A 17,846-nucleotide genomic window follows, 5' to 3' on the forward strand; every position below is an offset into this window, starting at 1 on the left:
TTCTCTACCTTCCCCATTCGATATATACATATACGTCTATACATGTGTGCCTGTATATATATATATATATAAATAAACAGCGGCGAGAGAGGGAGGGAATAGTATTACACTGATACTTCGGCGCTAAACAACGTCTCGGAGGCCGGTGGGAAGAGCGCCCACGGGGCTCTGTTTTTCTGCCAGAAAGAGCAAAAAAGGGAGCGGGGGAAAAGGCCGCGGCGCCCCCGAGAGCGGGGCCAGGCGAGTACCGAAATCGAGGAGTCGAGGGGGCTGCTCCCGTTTCGAAACCGGGAAAGTGACAGTGGGGAGTATAAGGTAAGGCCGGCCGGAAATAGGGAACATTTTATTTCGCTTACTGGTGACAGACGGGAAGCTGCGATTAAAATTTACTCCCAGAGCGGACACACATTCAGCTTTGCTTTTCCTTCGCCTCAGCTTAAAAATAACCGGACGACGGACCGTCTGAGGTTTTTTTTTCTGAGCCAACTTAACAAAATCGGTAATTATAAGTAATGATGGTAATCTCTACAGAGAAACCAGCGTGGAAAAAATAAATAATAATAATAGTAATAAGACTATGCGTTATTTAAACAAACAATATTTAAAAGCAACGTTATAAGATCATTCGAACTCCATATGGTGTTTTCTGCATATGAAATTATTGCTTTGGAGAGGAAGAGCAGCTCAAAAGCAATGTAAGAGGGTTTAACTGAAAATACCTTTGCATTTATTTATAGTGTAACCCTTAACAATGCAACAGCAATTACTGCTAAGTGTTGCATTTAGATAAGAGATACTGATAGGAAACTGTATTATCTTGAAAGCAAACTTTAGGCCTTAAATATCGGTAATCAAATAATCTTCTTCCCAGGTCTGACTGACAAGGCAGATTCTTTTAAGTTAATGAATTTATTGCATTCGGGGTGGTTATTTGCAAAGGGGGGAGGTCATCCGCATTGCCCATGGGTTCTAATTGCAAATTGACCAGAAGGTGAGATTCTGGGTCTGACAAGACGTCAGTTTGTGCAGTGCTCCTCTACCCTGGCAGTATATAATATATATGTGTGTGTGTGTATACACATACATGCCTATACACACACATATATAGACACACACACACACACACACATATATATAATAGTTATTTATTTATGGCTTAGAAGAGAAAAAAAAAATAGCCGGGCGGGCTGGCGAGAGAACAAAAAATATATAAAAAAATAGACAAATTTCTCCCTCACGAATCTAAAATAATTTCGAACAGATCAGTTAGGGCACTTCCAACAGACCACTAATGCCCGTAAAGGACAGGATTAAGACAGACATAGAAAGGCGCAAGGGTAGGGCGGACAAGCACCCTTTAATGCAACTCCTTTTTTGGAGGGGGGTAGGGGAAAATAGGACTGTACTTTAAAACCGTTTTCCATAGCGGCTACAGAGATTTGTGCACGCATTGCTATCAACTCTACAACGCAGTGATTTATATGCTCACATTGTATTTAAGGATATACGTATTACAGAATACGGGCCATTAAATATACACTGTGTAGTTTAGAAACATATGCAGTGCGTATATGAAGCTATTAATAAATACGTAATCCTTCCTTAAATATAGATTCATATGCAGATATGTAAATCATCTATATAAATACATATGCAAGACACTCGCAAAGATCGATAACTCGGTATTTATACATTTACACAAGGGCAGGAATCTACTGCACGTATTTCCACCTCGGAGATATCATTTAATACATCCTTGCACAGGCAAATTATTTTAAAAGCCGTAATGTTGTCATTCTACTGTGTACGGTCAAATGTTTCCAGGTCTTGCCCATTAATTGCTAAGAAAACGTGTTTGTTTATTTGCCAGCTCAGAGCTGCCATGGGAAAGTATTTTTTTTTCCTAGCGGATAAGGCGAGCTGACTAAGTGGAACATATTGCAGAAGTGACTGAAAAGGGCTTTTTCGACCTGGCAGTTCCTAAATGGTCTTTGGAATTTGTGCGGAGGGAGATGGGCTGTTCCATCGAGAAAGTTACTTATGAAATCCCCTTTCTCTCTCTCTCCTTCTCTTTAAATGAAAGTATTAAAATATACAGACGGGTGAAGGGTCATTCCAACTGAATGGTAATTTATTAATAAACAAACAACGCAATACCTTCAGAATATTTTCAACAAAAAAGGAAAAATATTGATAGAATAAGATTAATACAGTTTCCCTTTATATATATATATATAAAGTGAAAAAAATTAGCGTTTCAGTCATTTTTAACGTCACTTTGCAGGGAAGGGGAGGGGGAAACACTTTCTGGCATTTGGTCCGCAACATCCAACTACAAATTAAAAATAAATTACTATGTCGCAATTTACACTTTAAAACAAGTCCTTGTAAAAGAGGGAGCGGGGAGAGGAAGAAGGAACACAATAAAAGGAGGCTGGTACTCTACGCTGGGTTTTGGCCCCCTTCTAAACGAGGGGCATAAGAATATCTTAAGGGGGGGGGAGAGGGGGAGTAGGGAGGGGAGCATTTCTCAAAAGCAATTAAAAAAAAAAAAACTTACGTGTTATTGGAGTAACACTGTCCTTTAACAAACCAAGACATGCTTTGGGGCTGTCTCTGTACACACGGTTTTTAGCGGGCGCTCGCGCTCTCCGCGGCCCGGGAAGGAGGAGCAGGCGGTGCCGGTGCCGGTGCGGCCGGCGGCGCCGCGCGGGGCCCGGCGGCGGCCGCGCTCAGAACTTGCCGCAGTCGTAGACGAAGGCGCCGGCGGCGCGGTAGAGCGGCTGCCCGCCGGGGAAGGACATCTGACAGCTGCCGCCGCCCGCGCCGCCGCCGCCGCCGCCCGCGCCGCCCCCCGCGCCGCCGGGCGAGGCGCTGAGGGCGCCGCGCGGCGCCTCGAACACGTCCCGGGGGGCGGCGAATCCCGGCTGCGCCGCCGCGTAGCCCGGCGCGCCCGCCAGCGGGCCCAGCTCGCCCGCCGCCGCCGCCGCGGCCGCCGCGGCCGCCGCCGCCGCCGCCTGGTTGAGGTACCACGAGGCGAGGCGGCCCTGGTGCGGCTGCTGCCCCTCCTGGTGGCCGCCCGCCGCGCCGCCCAGCGCGCCGTGGCCCAGCGGCGCGGAGCCGCCCGCGGGGCCGCCCGCCGGCACCGCGTACTCGGGCAGCGGCTCCTCGCCCGCCGCGGCGGCGGCGGTGGCGGCGGGCAGGTGGCCGGGCCGCTCGGCGCCGCCCGCCGCCGCGTACAGGCTCATGGCCTGCATGTTGCAGTGGTAGGTCCCGGCGGCGGCGGCGCCGGCCGCCTGGCTGCAGGGCGAGCTGTACACGGAGCTGTGGCCCGGCGAGTAGCCGCCGAGCGAGAGCGCGGGCGGGAGGGCGCTGCGCGGCGCGGCGGCGGCGGGCGCCAGCAGGCCCAGCTCGGCGGCGCCCTGCGGGGAGCCGCGCAGCGAGGTCATGATGTTGTCCACGCTGAAGCCCGGCCCGTGGTGCGGGTGGTGCTGGTGCGACGGCGGCGGCGGCTGAGGGGGCGGCTCGGGCGCCTCGATGCCGAGCGGGCGGGCGGCGGGCAGCGCGCCGCGGGGGCTGCCGCCGCTCGAGAGGCTGCTGCTGCTGTCGGGGCTCTCGATCTTGGGCACGGCGCTGAGCGGCGGCGCGGCGCCCGGCGGGGAGCGCGCGTGCGGCGGCGAGGCCGCGCCGCTCTCCGTCTTGATGTCCTGCACGCGCACGGGCGGCGGCGCCGCCGCCGCGCTCGCCCCGCCGCCGGCCCCGGCCCCGGCCCCGGCCGCGCCGCCCTCGGGCTCGGCGGCGGCGGCGGGGGGCGGTCGCGGGGGCGCGTGGTCCTTGAGGTGCAGCCGGTCCTTGTCCTCCTTGTCCTTCACGGCGTCCTTCTTCTTGAAGCGGCGGCGGCGGCGCAGGAAGCTGCCGTTCTCGAACATGTTGTAGGAGTCCGGGTCGAGGGTCCAGTAGCTGCCCTTGCCGGGCTTCTTGTCGTCGCGGGGCACCTTCACGAAGCACTCGTTGAGCGAGAGGTTGTGGCGGATGCTGTTCTGCCAGCCCTGCTTGTTGTCCCGATAGAAAGGGAAGCGCTCCATGATGAACTGGTAGATCCCGTTCAAGGTGATCTTCTTATCGGGCGCGTTCTGGATGGCCATGGTGATGAGGGCGATGTAGCTGTACGGCGGCTTCACCATATCCTTGGGCTGCGGCGGCGGCGTGTAGGGCCCGTAGGCGCGGGCCATGCCGGCCGGGTACTGCTCGTGGGCCGGGTGCGAGTACATGCTCATGGGGGCCGGCATGGCCGTGTAGCCGCCGCCGGCGGCCGCGGCGGCGGCGCGGTAGTAGCTCTGCTCTCCGCCGAGGTAGGGCACCACTCCCAGGGAGTTGGGACTGGACACGGAGTAGCGAGCCTGCATGTCCGCCCGTCAGCTCTCGCCCACCCTCCCCGCCGCGGCGAAGTGCGCGTCCCTTCCCCCTCCACCCCTCCGCCGCTCCGCGGACCGAGCGGCTCCGGGCGGCCCCCCCACCCGCCCCCCCACCCCCCCGGCGGAGCGCGCGGAAAAAGGAGAAAAAAAAAAAAAAAAAAAAAAAAAAGGAGGCGAGGAAGGAAAACGCCGAAAGGCTCCGCTTCTGCGCCCGGGAAGAGCCACCGGCGAGCGCCCGCACTCCACGCGGGAAAAAAAAAGGAAAAATCAAAAGGGAAAAAAAGTTTAAAAAAGGGGAAAATGGGAAAAAAAGGAAAAATGGGGAAAAATGGGGAAAGAAAAAAAAAGTAATCGCCGCGGAGAAAGCAACTTCCAAACGTAGAAAGAGTATTAAGAAAATAAAACCTTTGCACAGAGGCTCCCACGCTCCCAGTTCCTTGTTCCACGGGGATCTGCAACAAGTTGTCTGCAAAGGAGGGACAAAAGTAGAGGGATGTGTTTTGTTGGTCTTTTTTTTTTTTTTTTAAGCGAGGAGAAGAAGAAAAAAATCCACCTTCCCGATCTGCCAGTGCAAACTCTCCCTCTCTCTCTCCTTCTCCTTTTTTTTCAGTCTCTTTTTCAGTCGCAGACTGCTTTGGGAAGCATCGGAAAAACTCCTGAACTTTTGAGCATCCGTCACCACGGCGAGAACTTTTTTACGCACTTGGAGTTTTCTCCTTTTTTTTTTTCCCTCTCTCTCTCTCTCTCTCTCCTCTCTCGCTCTTCCCCCCCACACCCCCCCTTCCCGCCACCTCCTTTTTTTTTTCTTTTCCTCCCTTTGCAGGCGGTCCAGCTCCGCCCCGTCGAGCCCGGCCGCCCAATGAGGGCCGAGAGACACGCAAGGCTCTGAATGAGGAGGGAAAAAAGGAGTGAGGGAAAAAAAAAAAAGAGAGAGAGAGAGAGAGCGAGAGCGCGCGAGAGAAAATCCCTGCAGCAGCCGCGGGAGTTGCGGCTCTTGGGGACCGGCCACACACGCTCGCCGGCACACGCGGGTACCCGAGGGCTGCGGAGCGGGGGCAGCGCCCACCCGCGCAGGATGCGCACCCACGCGCGGCCGTCTCACGTACCCCGGACACGCGCACGCCTTGCATATATAAACATATATAAATGTATATATGAAAATATTTATATATATATGCTGCCCCGAGTATTCTCACCCATGCGCCCACCGCCTCTCCACCACACGTGTTTTTTTTTTTTTTGCTTTCTTTTTTTTTTTTTTTTTTTGATGGCTTTCCTCTTACCCTTCCCTCCAGCTCCCCCCTGAGACGCGTCAGCTTCCCCGCCTGTTCCCCGCTGCTCTCCACCCGCCGCGGCCAGGGCAGCGGCCGCAGGCCCCCCCCGCACCCACGGGAAAAGTGTCTGTGTGCGTGTGCGTGGACGGTGGGATGGGACTGCCCGGGCAGCAGCCCCCTGCTGGGACCCGCCAGCCGCCGCAGCAAATGTTTCTGACGGGTTTGCATTCTCGCATTGACAAGCTCAACGCAACTCCTCCATAGAGCCTATATATAAACATATATATAATATATATTAATTTATATATTATTAATCGGCCACAAAGGGCTTTCTGCTGTCAGTTTGCAAAGAAAGCGCCCACTGCCTCGGCTGTGTATAAGCACATTTCTTCGTGCCGCTCCTTAGCCCGCTTGCTCTGCTGGTCTTTACGGACCCTACGGGGAGCGCTGTAGTGGGCTGCTTATTTAGGAGGGCATAGTTTTGTTGAAAACTTAGTTCAGAGTGGACTCAGTGGAGCGACAGGTGTGTAGAAAAAGGAAAGAAAAAAAAAAGCCTCGCTAAACAGAAGTTCTTTATATTGTTCGGCCAGTTCTGGTATGACGGGGAAGTGATTTCTGTTGTCATTGCATTTGTTTAAATCTCGGAGAGCCTATCTGGGCTTTAATGACACGTTAGATTACCACTTTAGCAGGAGCTCGAAGGCAGCTGGGGGGAGGGTTTGTTTGTTTTCCCCCTTTTGTTGATTTTCTTTTTATTTTGCTGTTACTTTTAAGAGAAGAAAATTATGTTTTCGTACTTTATACGTGGGAAGAGTCGTATAAGTATTTCGACAGTAGTATATTTAATCATTAATTCAACTTCGTGAAATCCACCCCAGTCCTCTTTATGCACGCCGCAGTCTATAGCTCTGAAACTTCATCAGCGTTAATCAGAGACCGGAGGAAGGGAACAAGCTGAAATGCACTGGGGAGCGGGGGATTTATGCGGGACAGAGCAGCGTGTGTGTCTGTGAAATGAATGATCCCCCGTGGTCTTCGTGACACAACAAATGCGCCAAAAGACCCTTTTGGCTTCGCTGGTTTCAAAACTCCTTTCCTCGCTCTTACTGTGAACGAGAGCTTTTGGGGTCATGCCTGGGGAGCATATTAGAGGCGCATCATTTGCTTGGCAGTGTTTAGCGGGTATAGCTAATCCCGCGAGACACCAATCCACTGAGTATTCAAAAATACATATTTTTAAATGAGATGCAAGTAATGTGAAGGAGGCAATTTATATACCCTCATATCTGCTCCTTTTCATATTCAAACATAACGGGTCTCCTTTTGGTAATAAATGTCAGTCCTTTAATGGTGAATACATTATCCCGTTTAGCCTGTTGTATTTCATCGTCTGGAATCTTTCACCTGCTCCTGCCTAATTACACGTTTTCCTCTTTCCTCCCACCCCTGCAGAATTAATAAATGTGCAAGCACGGGTCTATATGCCAGCTCCAACACTTTATATTTTCAAAAACTCTTTCTTGCTTTGCTTTAAAAAAGACAAGAAAAGGGGGAAAAAAGAAAAAGAAAGGAAAAAATAAAAAGGACGTTTTAGCACGTTTCCCTGCAGTCCAGATCATCCGGTTTTCCCACGCTATTACCTGCAGTTAAAAACAATTTCCATACAGTTCGCGCTCACTTGCATGCGCGGCTGAGATTTGCTGCTCAGGCAGCCGAGCCCTTTCTGACTTCTCATTTTATCTGGACAACGCTTTCGGGAGCGAGGCTGTTTCTCACGTGCACCCTTTAGTAACACTCCAAACGTTTCGGCATGGGGAAGGGGAGCATTAATCCGCTGTATTCTGCGCCTAATAGATTTTGCAATAGCCGCTGACTCTGTAAGAGCGGAGTGAAGCAATTACTAACCTGTGTTTAGTTCCCCGCCTCCAAACAGCAGGACTCCGGTTTGGGCTATGAGAGTCAGCACTGTGGAGGTCGAGGTGGGCATTCCGTAGGGACCAGGCTTTCGTGCACGCTTTGGGGGACGCCCCACGGCCTCGCCGTGGCCTTTCGCACCGCCTCGCTGGGCTGCCACCCAGGAAGCCGCCTGTTTGGGGTCTGGGCGCCCGCGGAGTCGCCGCTCGGATGCGCCTCGCGCGTGTCGCCCCGCCACGGCCTCTGCGCAGGACACGCGTGGGGGCTGCGTTTAGGGGCGCATTGGAGGGCACGGAGAGAACCCGCGGGCGCGCAAGGGGCACAGCGGGTCCCCGCTCTCGCTCCCCCGCCGGGGCGCTGTCGCTGTCCCTGCACTGCCGCTGCTCTCCCCGGCTCGTGCCCGCGCTTGTGGCCAGTGGCCTCCTCTGCTTTTAACACCTTTTTCTGGGGATATCAGGAAAATAGGTGACACCGGCGCGGCGCGCTCAGAGGCTCCCCTCCGAGCTGGGCGAAGCCTCAGGTGGCTCCAAAGCCCCCGCCGCGGGTTGTGGTTCCCGCCCGCGGAGCCAGAGGTGAGCTGCTCTGCAGCCTCGGGCTGTTTGCGCTTAGACACAGTCAGAGCTTCGCTTCTGCCTCCTACTTTTGGCTCCAACATCATAGCAGTGTCCCTGTGACTCCGAAATCAGCCACCCAGCCCGGTTCTTTGCATCTCAGGATGCAGCTTTCCGTGTTCCTCACACAGCGGGCGACACTGCAGGAGAAAACCTCGCACATCCTTTCGGGGCAGGGAGTGTGTGTGTGGAGGAGGGTATGGGAGTGATCGTATCAAATCTGTGCTTTACTAGATGGAAATCTACTGCGCCGAGGTCCCCTATGTGCTCCTAACCGCACGACACAGGTGACAGCCTGTGCCTCTCGTACTTGCAGATCGCAGCTCCGCAGCTTGAGCCCATACACTTAGCACGAGCTCCAAATAAAGCTCTGTTTTCGTGGCACTCAGTCAAGCAAGCAGACGTGGTTGCTATTTTATTGACGTGAGTTAACAGTTCCACAGACAAGGCAAGGTAGTTCTGGAGTCCAGGCAGTCTTTTATCACAAGACATCAAGAACAGATATCCAGAAAGCGACTCCCGTAACCCCTCTGGCATCATTTAGGTTCTCGTTCCCGAATGAGAAGAGAATTATCATTCGCAGTAACAGCTGCAACGGTCATTGGCTCTTCGTATATTCACAACGGTCATATGGCTCTTCGTATATTCACAAGAGAAATACTCCGTTTTTATCCTTGCTATCTCAAAGCGAACTTTGCATTTAACCCACAAGACGGAGTAGAGACCATAAATAGGTTGGAACCCGCGGGATTCATTTTCCCCCGATAATTGTCGTGACCATACATAGAAGTCAACCCTGTAACACAGGTTTTATTCCAGAGATGCCTTCGCACTAGCAAAAAGAATATATAGTGGGCAAGCACTTGTGTTGCTTCTCCAGCTCAGGTAGGAGAGCTTCGAAAAAACACACATACGCGCACAGAAAAACCTCACAAGCGCCACAGAAACTTTACATTTGGTTGGGTCGCTGGTTCTGGCATTTCACGGCAAACATTAGGGGTCGGGGGGTGTCGGAAAGTCTCCCTCTGCAAAAACTACAAGAGATAGCCAGACCTGGATTTTTTCCCCTTTACTTTGCGAGATCCCTTGTTCCTTTTGTGTTCCCCTTCCCTCCTTGCTTCCTTCCTTTCCCCGTCAGGGGCAGACAGGGTGGAGGGGGGCTGAATCCATTGGATTCTCTGGGATTCTGTGAAAGAAAACACACACGGAGCGACGAAATCGGGAGCATGAACCTTTGCAGCCCTGTCCTGCTCCATCTCCACCTACTGCCTTCGCAGACGGGAGGAGAGAGAGACTTATTTGTATAAAGGGTTTATTTACATTAGAATGAAGCGACAGTTCCTAGTCTGGGAAGTGATAAGTACTTGGCAAGTCATTAGGTAGCAGATAGGGATCAGCCCCTGGATACATTATTCCCTGAGCTTTGCATGCTCGTTTTTAAATGCTGAGCGGTTTTTCCGGACGGTGCGAGGCAGGGGCAGGGGTGCGGAGAGGCCGCAGGGGCGCAGCGCAGGGGAGGGAGGCAGCCTCGGAGCAGCGGGGCCAGCCTGGCTTGGGCCGGGCGGGGCTGGGATGAGTCGGGCCGAGTCGGGCCGGGCCGGGCTGCCGAGATTTGGGGCGGGAAGCTGAAAGCTCCCGGCGGCCGCTGCCGCCGAGGACCTGCGCAAGAGTAGGCCGCCTCCCCTGGCCGCTTAGTCACTGGCACCGAAGCGGGGCTGCTCGGAAAGCGGCGTCTCAGGGCGGCCCTAAAGGCGGGGATCTCGATCGGCCGCGCAGATACCCGCGCCGCTCCGCGGGGAGTTGCTTTTCCAGCGGCTCCTTCGGCCGCCGCCCCGCGCTCCAGCCTCTGCCCCTTCCCCGCGGCCAAGTGTCGCCCCCGGCTCGGACCCCGCTCCCCCGGCGGTGGCGGCGAGGGGCGGGCACGGGGGACGGGGCCCGCGCGCGGCGGCCATCTGCGCGGTGCGGCCTCTGCGCGGGCCTGGGGCGCCCCCTCCCGGGCCGCCCGCGCTGCTGCCGCCGGCTCCGCGCTGCTCCGCGCTGCTCCGCTCTGCTCCGCGCTGCTCCACGCTGCCCCGCGCCCGGCCCGGCCCTCGCTGCTCCGCGCTGCCCTGAACTGCCCCGCGCTGCCCCGCGCTGCTCCGCGCTGCCCCGCGCTGCCCCGCGCTGCCCCGCGCTGCTCCGCGCCCTGGCCCGGCCCGCGGCGCCCGCACCTGCCGCCCGCGCCCTCCGCGCCACGCGGGGCCGGGGGCTGCAGGCAGAGTCGGTCGTCGGGCTGAGCATCGCTATTGTTGTTGCTGCTGGCTCTTATTATTGTTGCTGCTGTTATTATTATTATCACCATTTCTTTCGCCCTGCCAAGGTACGTCTTTATTAGTTTGCCGGGGTTGCCAATAAAAGTCGCGTATGAAAAGGTGCTGGTTTCCAGGAAAAAAAAGTACTTCTGTTTTTTAAGCTCCCCTTGCTGCTTAATTACTAGCGTCATCAGCCTCCAAAGAGCAGCTTCATAAAAATGTCTGGTAAATGCAGAGGCACATGCATGTGCACTGTTGCGCAGTTAGAGAGATGCGTATATACACATACACACACATGCTTAGCTAGATGCACACACAATTTGCAGAGCTTTACAAGACACTTATGTATATTAAGAGCAATCTCACCAACGAGCCTGCCTCTTTTAGTGTTCCTAGGAGCTATGGTAATACACATAGTAAAACTTGGATATCTGCATATGCACTTTCATGAAGCCACAAATACTTTCTTTGCACAGTTATTTGTGCGTGGGTAGAGGTAACCCACTGGAGTTGTTTACATGCAGAAAGCAATGGCTCACCTCACTCACTGCTAGCACTGAAATCTAACCAAAAACAATTAAAAAAATATAAAAGGCATACAGAGTTCTCCAGTTTTAACTGCTGTTCCGGTGACATCAGTGCCCTTCGTCTCCCTAGCGCACGCTGGATGCGTGGCTCTGGCAAGCTACCCGCATCACTATGCGGCTCGTGCCCTGATTCATCCCATCCTGGGGAGAACTCAGCCGTGCTTGGGACCATGGGTCATGTTTGCATGTAAGGAGTCAGCTCTCGTGGCATGAGGCAGCTCTCGTGCAGAAGAGGTATCTATTTCTAGATGATCACTTCAGAGGAGCTTCCCTTGAAAAGGACAAACAAGCATCTCTTAAAATCACATAGTGTGAACAAAAAGACACTTCAGGGATTATTTAAAGACAATATTTGAGTACTCTATTTGACTTGGTAACCCCTAGAATGGAGCCAGAGATCCTCAGCTGAGGCTTACGTTTAAAAATAATTATCCGTGTATGACTGTGGGGTGTAAGTGTGGTTGATTGGTTAGATAGGCAGATACAGCTTTTTTGTAATACACATTCTTTACTCTCAGTGTTGTGAAAGCTGTGAAAACTAAAGCAGTAAGCTGCAAACAGAACACACATACAGGGCACTTTGGTTCACGGCCTAGTTAAACTGAATTGCAGAAATTGCAGAAAAGAGCATTTTGCTATTAATTCAGTCCTCTGGAATGTGGCCGTGATTCCCCGCGTGACAGGGAAGGCCCGCAGAGGCAGTGGGAGGACGGAGAACGGAGTTCCTGCAACCGTCCCTGTGGCAAGAACACCCACAGTAACAGGTAATTTGCCCCTCCCACACCAACTGACAGCCAGGAGCAAAAAATGTTAAAGTAACTTACATCATCGTTTGCCTGTATCATTACTAAGGAGGAACTGCAAGCTGTTTTATGAGGAGTAGACAGACAAGACTAGCTTGAGCTTGAGACATTAAAAAAAAAAAAAAACCACTAAGACACCCGAAGGCATCCCAATTAAGTGATATTACCATCCCGATCAAGATGCAGTCATTGTTAGTAAGCATCCCTGATTTTTAACAGAGATATTCCAATTAGGTAGATCTCCTGATTAGGTGCTCTTAAATTAAGTGGGGAGAATTGTGCAGAGGAAAAGTGGATGGCTTTTATAAATTGGAAGGGGCTGGCTCAGAGGGGGACGTTGCTGCCTGCAGTAAGGCTTAATGAAGAGTTTGGATTGCCAGGTACTATATTGCAACAGTAACCCCCAGTTAGGCCGAGCAACCATTCAACCTTGCAGGTATTAAACTTGGTAGGTGCCTCGGCATTTAGCTGAGTGCTCGGCATGTACGGATATTTCTGCTCCTGGGCATGCCCAGAACTGCCTGAGCCAGAGCATCCTGGCACCTGCTTTCAGTCTAAATCCTGCTGGGATCCAAAAAGTCGGCTGAGTGGCATCTAAGCGCCCCCAGGGGCTGATCCAGCAGATAATGTCTTAGGCTTTGGGATAAATGGGAAGGAAGGTACTTATCAGCTCTGCACCAAATATCTCTGTATTTTAACGGCCTCAGTGCTGGCCAGAGCCTCACTGTATGCAGGCAGGGTGACTGAGGTGGCCATAGTCACACAGCTTTTTAGGCCACTGCCTCCTTCTGAGCTGCTTAGGCCTTGACTTCAAGGTCTAAAGTATAGGTCCTGGAGGAAGAAATGAAGACAGCAGAACTTCTAAACACTGGTCCTTTTGAAGTCCTGAGCTGAATCTACTGAGTGAACTGCATGGACAAGGCAAGTAGGGTATTAGGCTTAAAGTCCAGATGTGCTCTTGTCCATATTCACCATGGGCCAAGTTACATATGAAACAACTCTTCTGGTTAGGAGAGTTCTGTAAAAGGAGTCTGCAAGGTACAGAGGAGGCTCCTCTGGGCCATGGGAAATGCCTTGTGTCTCTCTTGGCACCTCCTGCCCTCCCAGAGGCTGGGCTCACCTTGCATCTACACACCGAGCAAGGCAAGGAATGCCAGCCCTCCACCACACCTCCAGCTTTCAACATTTGATGAGCCTGTTTGTCTATTTTATTTTTTTCCCCTATGACTTTTTAGATGGTAATCTTAGCAGGGTAAGGACTGCCTCCTGGTCTACATTTACGCACTGTCTAGCTCCTGATCGTGCCTGGGACCTTGAGCTGATATGCTAATAATGAATAAGTATAATTATCTTGGCGGATAAATACCAAGGACTCATTTGGAACCACTTGGATTGGGGGCAAAACATACTACTTCCTTTTCAAGAAAAAGGCTTACTCTAGCTACTTGATTAAAATGATCACTCTCTGCATAGGTGAATTTATATTCAGTGGTGTTCGTCACGGATTTGCATAGAATGAATAGTACACCTTGTCCTTCTTTCTTCTAAATTGAGGGGATGGCAGCAGTTGTCTAAGCCTCTTTGAAGAAAAAGATGACACAGAGTTTTTCTTGCTGACCTGGAGCAAAGGTGTGCTCTTGAGGAGTGTCTGTTTTTCAGCTCATCTACCCATATAAATTCCAAGTGTTGTAGTTTTGCTGCAGAGTCCTTTGCACGTGCAGTCACCCTGACCTTGTGTAGCTGTGTGGCATACAGTAAGTCAATCTAGAGATTCATGTTCATTTTTTTTTCTTTTTGTGTTCTGCTTTTCTTTTCAAATGAGGCCAGGTCCTCAAGCCACTGCGCTGAGTTGCGCAGCTGTGGCTCTGACTGGAGAAATTAAAGCTGAGCACCTGTGCCAGCTCAGCAGCACTGTGCTGAATGAACTTGCAGAATGCAAGTCACCAGAGAGTGAGCAAGCCTTCAGCTCGGGTGATGCTGCTGGGTTTGCTGTGTGTATATTATGCCCCAGGTAGTGCTATTGGGCAGTGGTGGGGAAAGCTACTGCTTTGGGTAGCCCCAATATTAAGACTAGTTCCTCATTTTGTTCAGCTTGAAAATTCTGCTTTATAAACTGCAGCATGAAATGGTGACGTAGGCCTTTTTTTTTTTTTTTTTTTGGTGAGTAAAGTATGCTCACTCAGTCTTCCCTATAATGTTATCTCCTCCAACGCATTTCCTATTAAAGTGAATGGAAATGTTCCCATTGACTTTAAAACATGATTTCCTCTACCTCTTCCTTCTTAAAAGACTTAATCAAGCATGTTTAGTAGAAACCTATGAGTGCTGTCTAATGGCTGGCTCACTTTGCCCAGGGAAAAATGTAACTATAAACTGAAACATGATGCTGAAAACTAAGTTTAGTAGAGAGTGTTTAGTCTAGTGCTGGATGAATGATGGAAGTGTGTATTTGTGAATAATGTATTTGACAACTGGTGGGGGGAAAAAAAGATGGAATAAGGTTTTTGCTCATTATTCTTTGCCTATCTCCAAAACCTGGTGAACAATGCACAAACAAATTGCTAATATTTATTCAGGAGGGAAGAGGTCAACTTTTTAATAAGTGTAGTTAGCAGTGATTTGGGCTAGCACCAGATTAGCTTAATTTTATGGCATCCTTTGCATAGTAAACAAAGGAAGTTGTTCTTTTCGTTTCCAAATCCTCTGTGAATATGCATCTCACCAGCCATGCTTGTAGTCTGTTAACGACATGTTGTGAAGATGATGGCAAATACTGTACAGAGTGCAGCCTCCGAGCCCACAGTTGACGTGCTGAAGCTCAAGAACTGAGTATGAGTTGACGGTTTCACTTCGCAGGCCTTACTATGTGTGCATCCACCTTCAGCTCCTGCTGAGCCCAGTTGTACGCAGACAGTGGTTAAACATGGAGCAGAGCAAAGGGAAGCCACGCTACCAAAGCAAGGGCGTGCTGCAGGGCCAGGAAGGCTGCCATCACCACACAAAGATGATGCAAAGAATTGCTGATTGCCAGGCAGAAGCTACTTATTAATTATTTTTTCCTCTTGGAGAGAGAGGAAATGCAGGTGGATGGCATATTCTCTGAAGAGCAGTTTTTATTAACTTGACGTGACGGTGGTGCAGAGGTGTTTTGCTTGGGGACAAAATCCATGTTTTGCCCTGCAGTTTAGTGAGTTTGTCTGCATTACCTTCTCCCCTTCCTCCTACAACCTTTCTCTTCCCCTGTGACTCACCCAAGCTTTTTTCTTGCTACTCCTTCATCTGCTGCCACCTTTGTAACTTCTCCCAGGCCACTTAATGAGCTTAAATATATTCTAAAATTCGTACATATAATTTTTAATCTTTTCTGTCTTCACACCTTCTAGAGAAATACAGAGAAATCTTATTTCTACATAAGCTACTAGAGATAAAAGAACACACCTCTTTCCATGAGAGATCCTACTGATCCAAAATCTGGTGTTACTGGTACCAACAGATTATGAATTAAACTGAGATTTCCATGGGACATGAACAGTACTGCGGATTCGAACCACTGGTTCTTGGAGATGTGCTGGGCACCCCCAAGCCCTGTAGAAGTGAGGAGAAGCTGTAGATACTTGAGAACCCTCCAGAACTGGGTCCTGTCACCTGGGTGCCTGCACACATCTCCTCCATGTTTTATTTTCAGATGATTATCATACTGTCAACTTCAGCTGCTGTGTGCACTTATGCTTATCATCTTTGGGGGAAAGTTTTCAGGTTCTTGCCTCATTTCAGTATTTTTCCTGCGTAAGTAGGACCTCCCTCTCTGTGGTTACATCTCTTCAGGACTGTCTGCATGTATATGAGAAAGAGGAAAGAGGAGGCAGTGTGCGCTAAAAACTAAGAGACCTACTGGCCTCTTTTGTAGGTCCTCTGAAGTATTGGTTACCTTCTCTTGCACCTCTTGTATTGCCAAGGCTTTCTTATTCCCTCACTCTTGGCTAGCTTTCGGGAATAAGCATGAAATGGTCCATAAGCAACGCTTCTAGCTTTGCAAGGCCAGCCCTCTCCCTCATGTGCTCTGCAGTAAGGCCCAGTGCTGGTCAGAGCTGTTGCAGAGCAAGGGGAGGAGGGCATGAGAAATGAAGCAGCAGGTCGTATGATTTCTTTTCAGTCCTTGCTAGGGCAAACTCCCAATGCATGTAGCAAAGCGCTGCCTGATTAGTGCTACAGCCCCTGGCTGTATATGTTGTGTCATAGGGCCCAGACATGCACGGGAATATGCTTAACTCCATGCCACGAGCTGAAGTGGTCACTCCTGCTTGGTCTCAGACATGACCCAAATTCAGGGTAGCCTTGCTTGTGCTTTCCCAGCCAAATGCCAGCCCAGCTCCTGGCATAGTCTGGAGTGGCTGCAGGGCTGTAATCAACCATACACTGCTGCCAGAGCCTTCTTTTACTAATAGTTTTTGAGAAGAAGGGAGAACAGAGTGAATGTGGGGGCTTTTATGGGGCTTCCCCCCAGCTATGTGGCATTGGTTATAGCAGTGCAGACGGACGTTCCTCGTTGGAAACAAAATCCACGTTTCCCTCCGCAATTTAGGGAGCGCTCTGTAGGATGAGAGTCTGGCACTGGGAGCTTAGTAAAAAGCTCTGTTTGGTTTCGCTGAGCAGTGTGGCACTCCAAGAAAACTCCCAGTCTCAGTCCTTTTCCTCTAAGCACAAACCCTTATCAAGGTCCCTGGCAGCAACTCGCTTACAGAAGGGAGCAGATGTCATGGTATTCCCACATACAAACATGGAAAAACAACCCCTCCCTTTTTTTTTTTTTCAGTGCAACTATGTTATGTAGTAAGAATAATTACAATATTTAACACTTGCATCTGTGCTTTTAATCTTCAAAGCACTTAACAAGCACTAGCTGCAGATAATTGCAGCTGCAGAGTGATGTGGCCTTCTGCAGGAGTAGAAGAGTCCCATGCACGGCTGCTCTGGCAGCCCTGGACAGGGTGGGCATGGTAAAAGAGGGGCTATATGAGCTTGGTGACATGGGCTCCCTGGGCTGCAGGACTGACTGTAGTTATTTTGCTAGAAATGGACAATTCTAGCAAATGGGCAGCAAAGAGTGACTTGGGGAGAGGTTTGTAGGAATGAGAGTAGGAGGCTGGCAAGCATGGCAAGTGGCTCAGGCTCTGTGGGGGCTGCGAAGATGAGAGATGAGCCCTTGCTGGTCCTTCCTCCTCCAAATCTTCCTCTCAGTCCTGAGGATTTTGGCATGGAAAGCTACACGTCTGAAAGGCATGATTCGTTCCCTTAGCTTTCTTGTGATGCCTCTTGTGGCCCAGGCCACAGTAGGAGATGGGAAGAGGCATGACAAAAATTGGTGCTGATTCTAAAGGATTTTCCATCTGGGTATTCTTGGGAGGAAGGATGTAAGACAGATCTTCAGTCCCACTATTTTTCTGGGCCTCAGTTACTGCCTAGATCTGCACAAGTGGCTGCTTGCTCTTGGAGTGCTGCTCCTGCATTCTCTTTTGCTTTTGCTGTCCATTCTCACCAAGGTTCTTCATCCAGAAATATTCAGATAAAGCATCCCTTCTAGCTTAGACCAGGCAAGGGAGATGAATGCAAGTGAAACATTTCATCAGAGTCTGCAGCTTACAGGGTACTGAATACCTGCACCTAGGAAACTAGGACATGGCTACAGAAAGGGCATCCTGATCATCCCTCCGAGTTCCTTGCTTTTACAAGAAGAAACCCCCCCCCTTTTTTTTTGTAAATGTTAACTGATCACAAAATAATCAACAAAATAAATATCCATCCATTGGCCCCTTTTTTCCAACTGAAAGTCACAATGTATCTGTGTAGTTTGAGTACCTGTCCTTCCTGCTGTTTAAGAGAAAAATTAAGGTAATATATAGGAAGGTAATAACTATGTATAATATTAAAAAAAAAGTTCATTTGAATGAGTT

General features: G+C 50.8%; 1 protein-coding gene across 1 annotated transcript; it reads right to left on the reverse strand.

Moving 5' to 3' along the window:
- Window positions 1-2,718: 2,718 nt before the first annotated feature.
- FOXC1 (forkhead box C1) lies at window positions 2,719-4,578 on the reverse strand. Its single transcript, XM_088535641.1, has one exon. It carries the CDS (start codon window positions 4,404-4,406, stop codon window positions 2,733-2,735), a length of 1,674 nt encoding a protein of 557 aa, XP_088391767.1. The 5' UTR covers window positions 4,407-4,578; the 3' UTR covers window positions 2,719-2,732.
- Window positions 4,579-17,846: the final 13,268 nt, after the last annotated feature.

The sequence above is a fragment of the Tinamus guttatus genome, unplaced genomic scaffold (assembly GCF_059628265.1).
Source record: "Tinamus guttatus ecotype Peru unplaced genomic scaffold, ASM5962826v1 Tinamus_guttatus_pri_ptg000639l, whole genome shotgun sequence".
NCBI classification, from domain to species: Eukaryota; Metazoa; Chordata; class Aves; order Tinamiformes; family Tinamidae; genus Tinamus; species Tinamus guttatus.

Excerpts from the sequence above, each read along its gene's own strand:
- FOXC1 (XM_088535641.1), bottom strand. The coding sequence starts at position 4,406 with ATGCAGGCTCGCTACTCCGTGTCCAGTCCCAACTCCCTGGGAGTGGTG.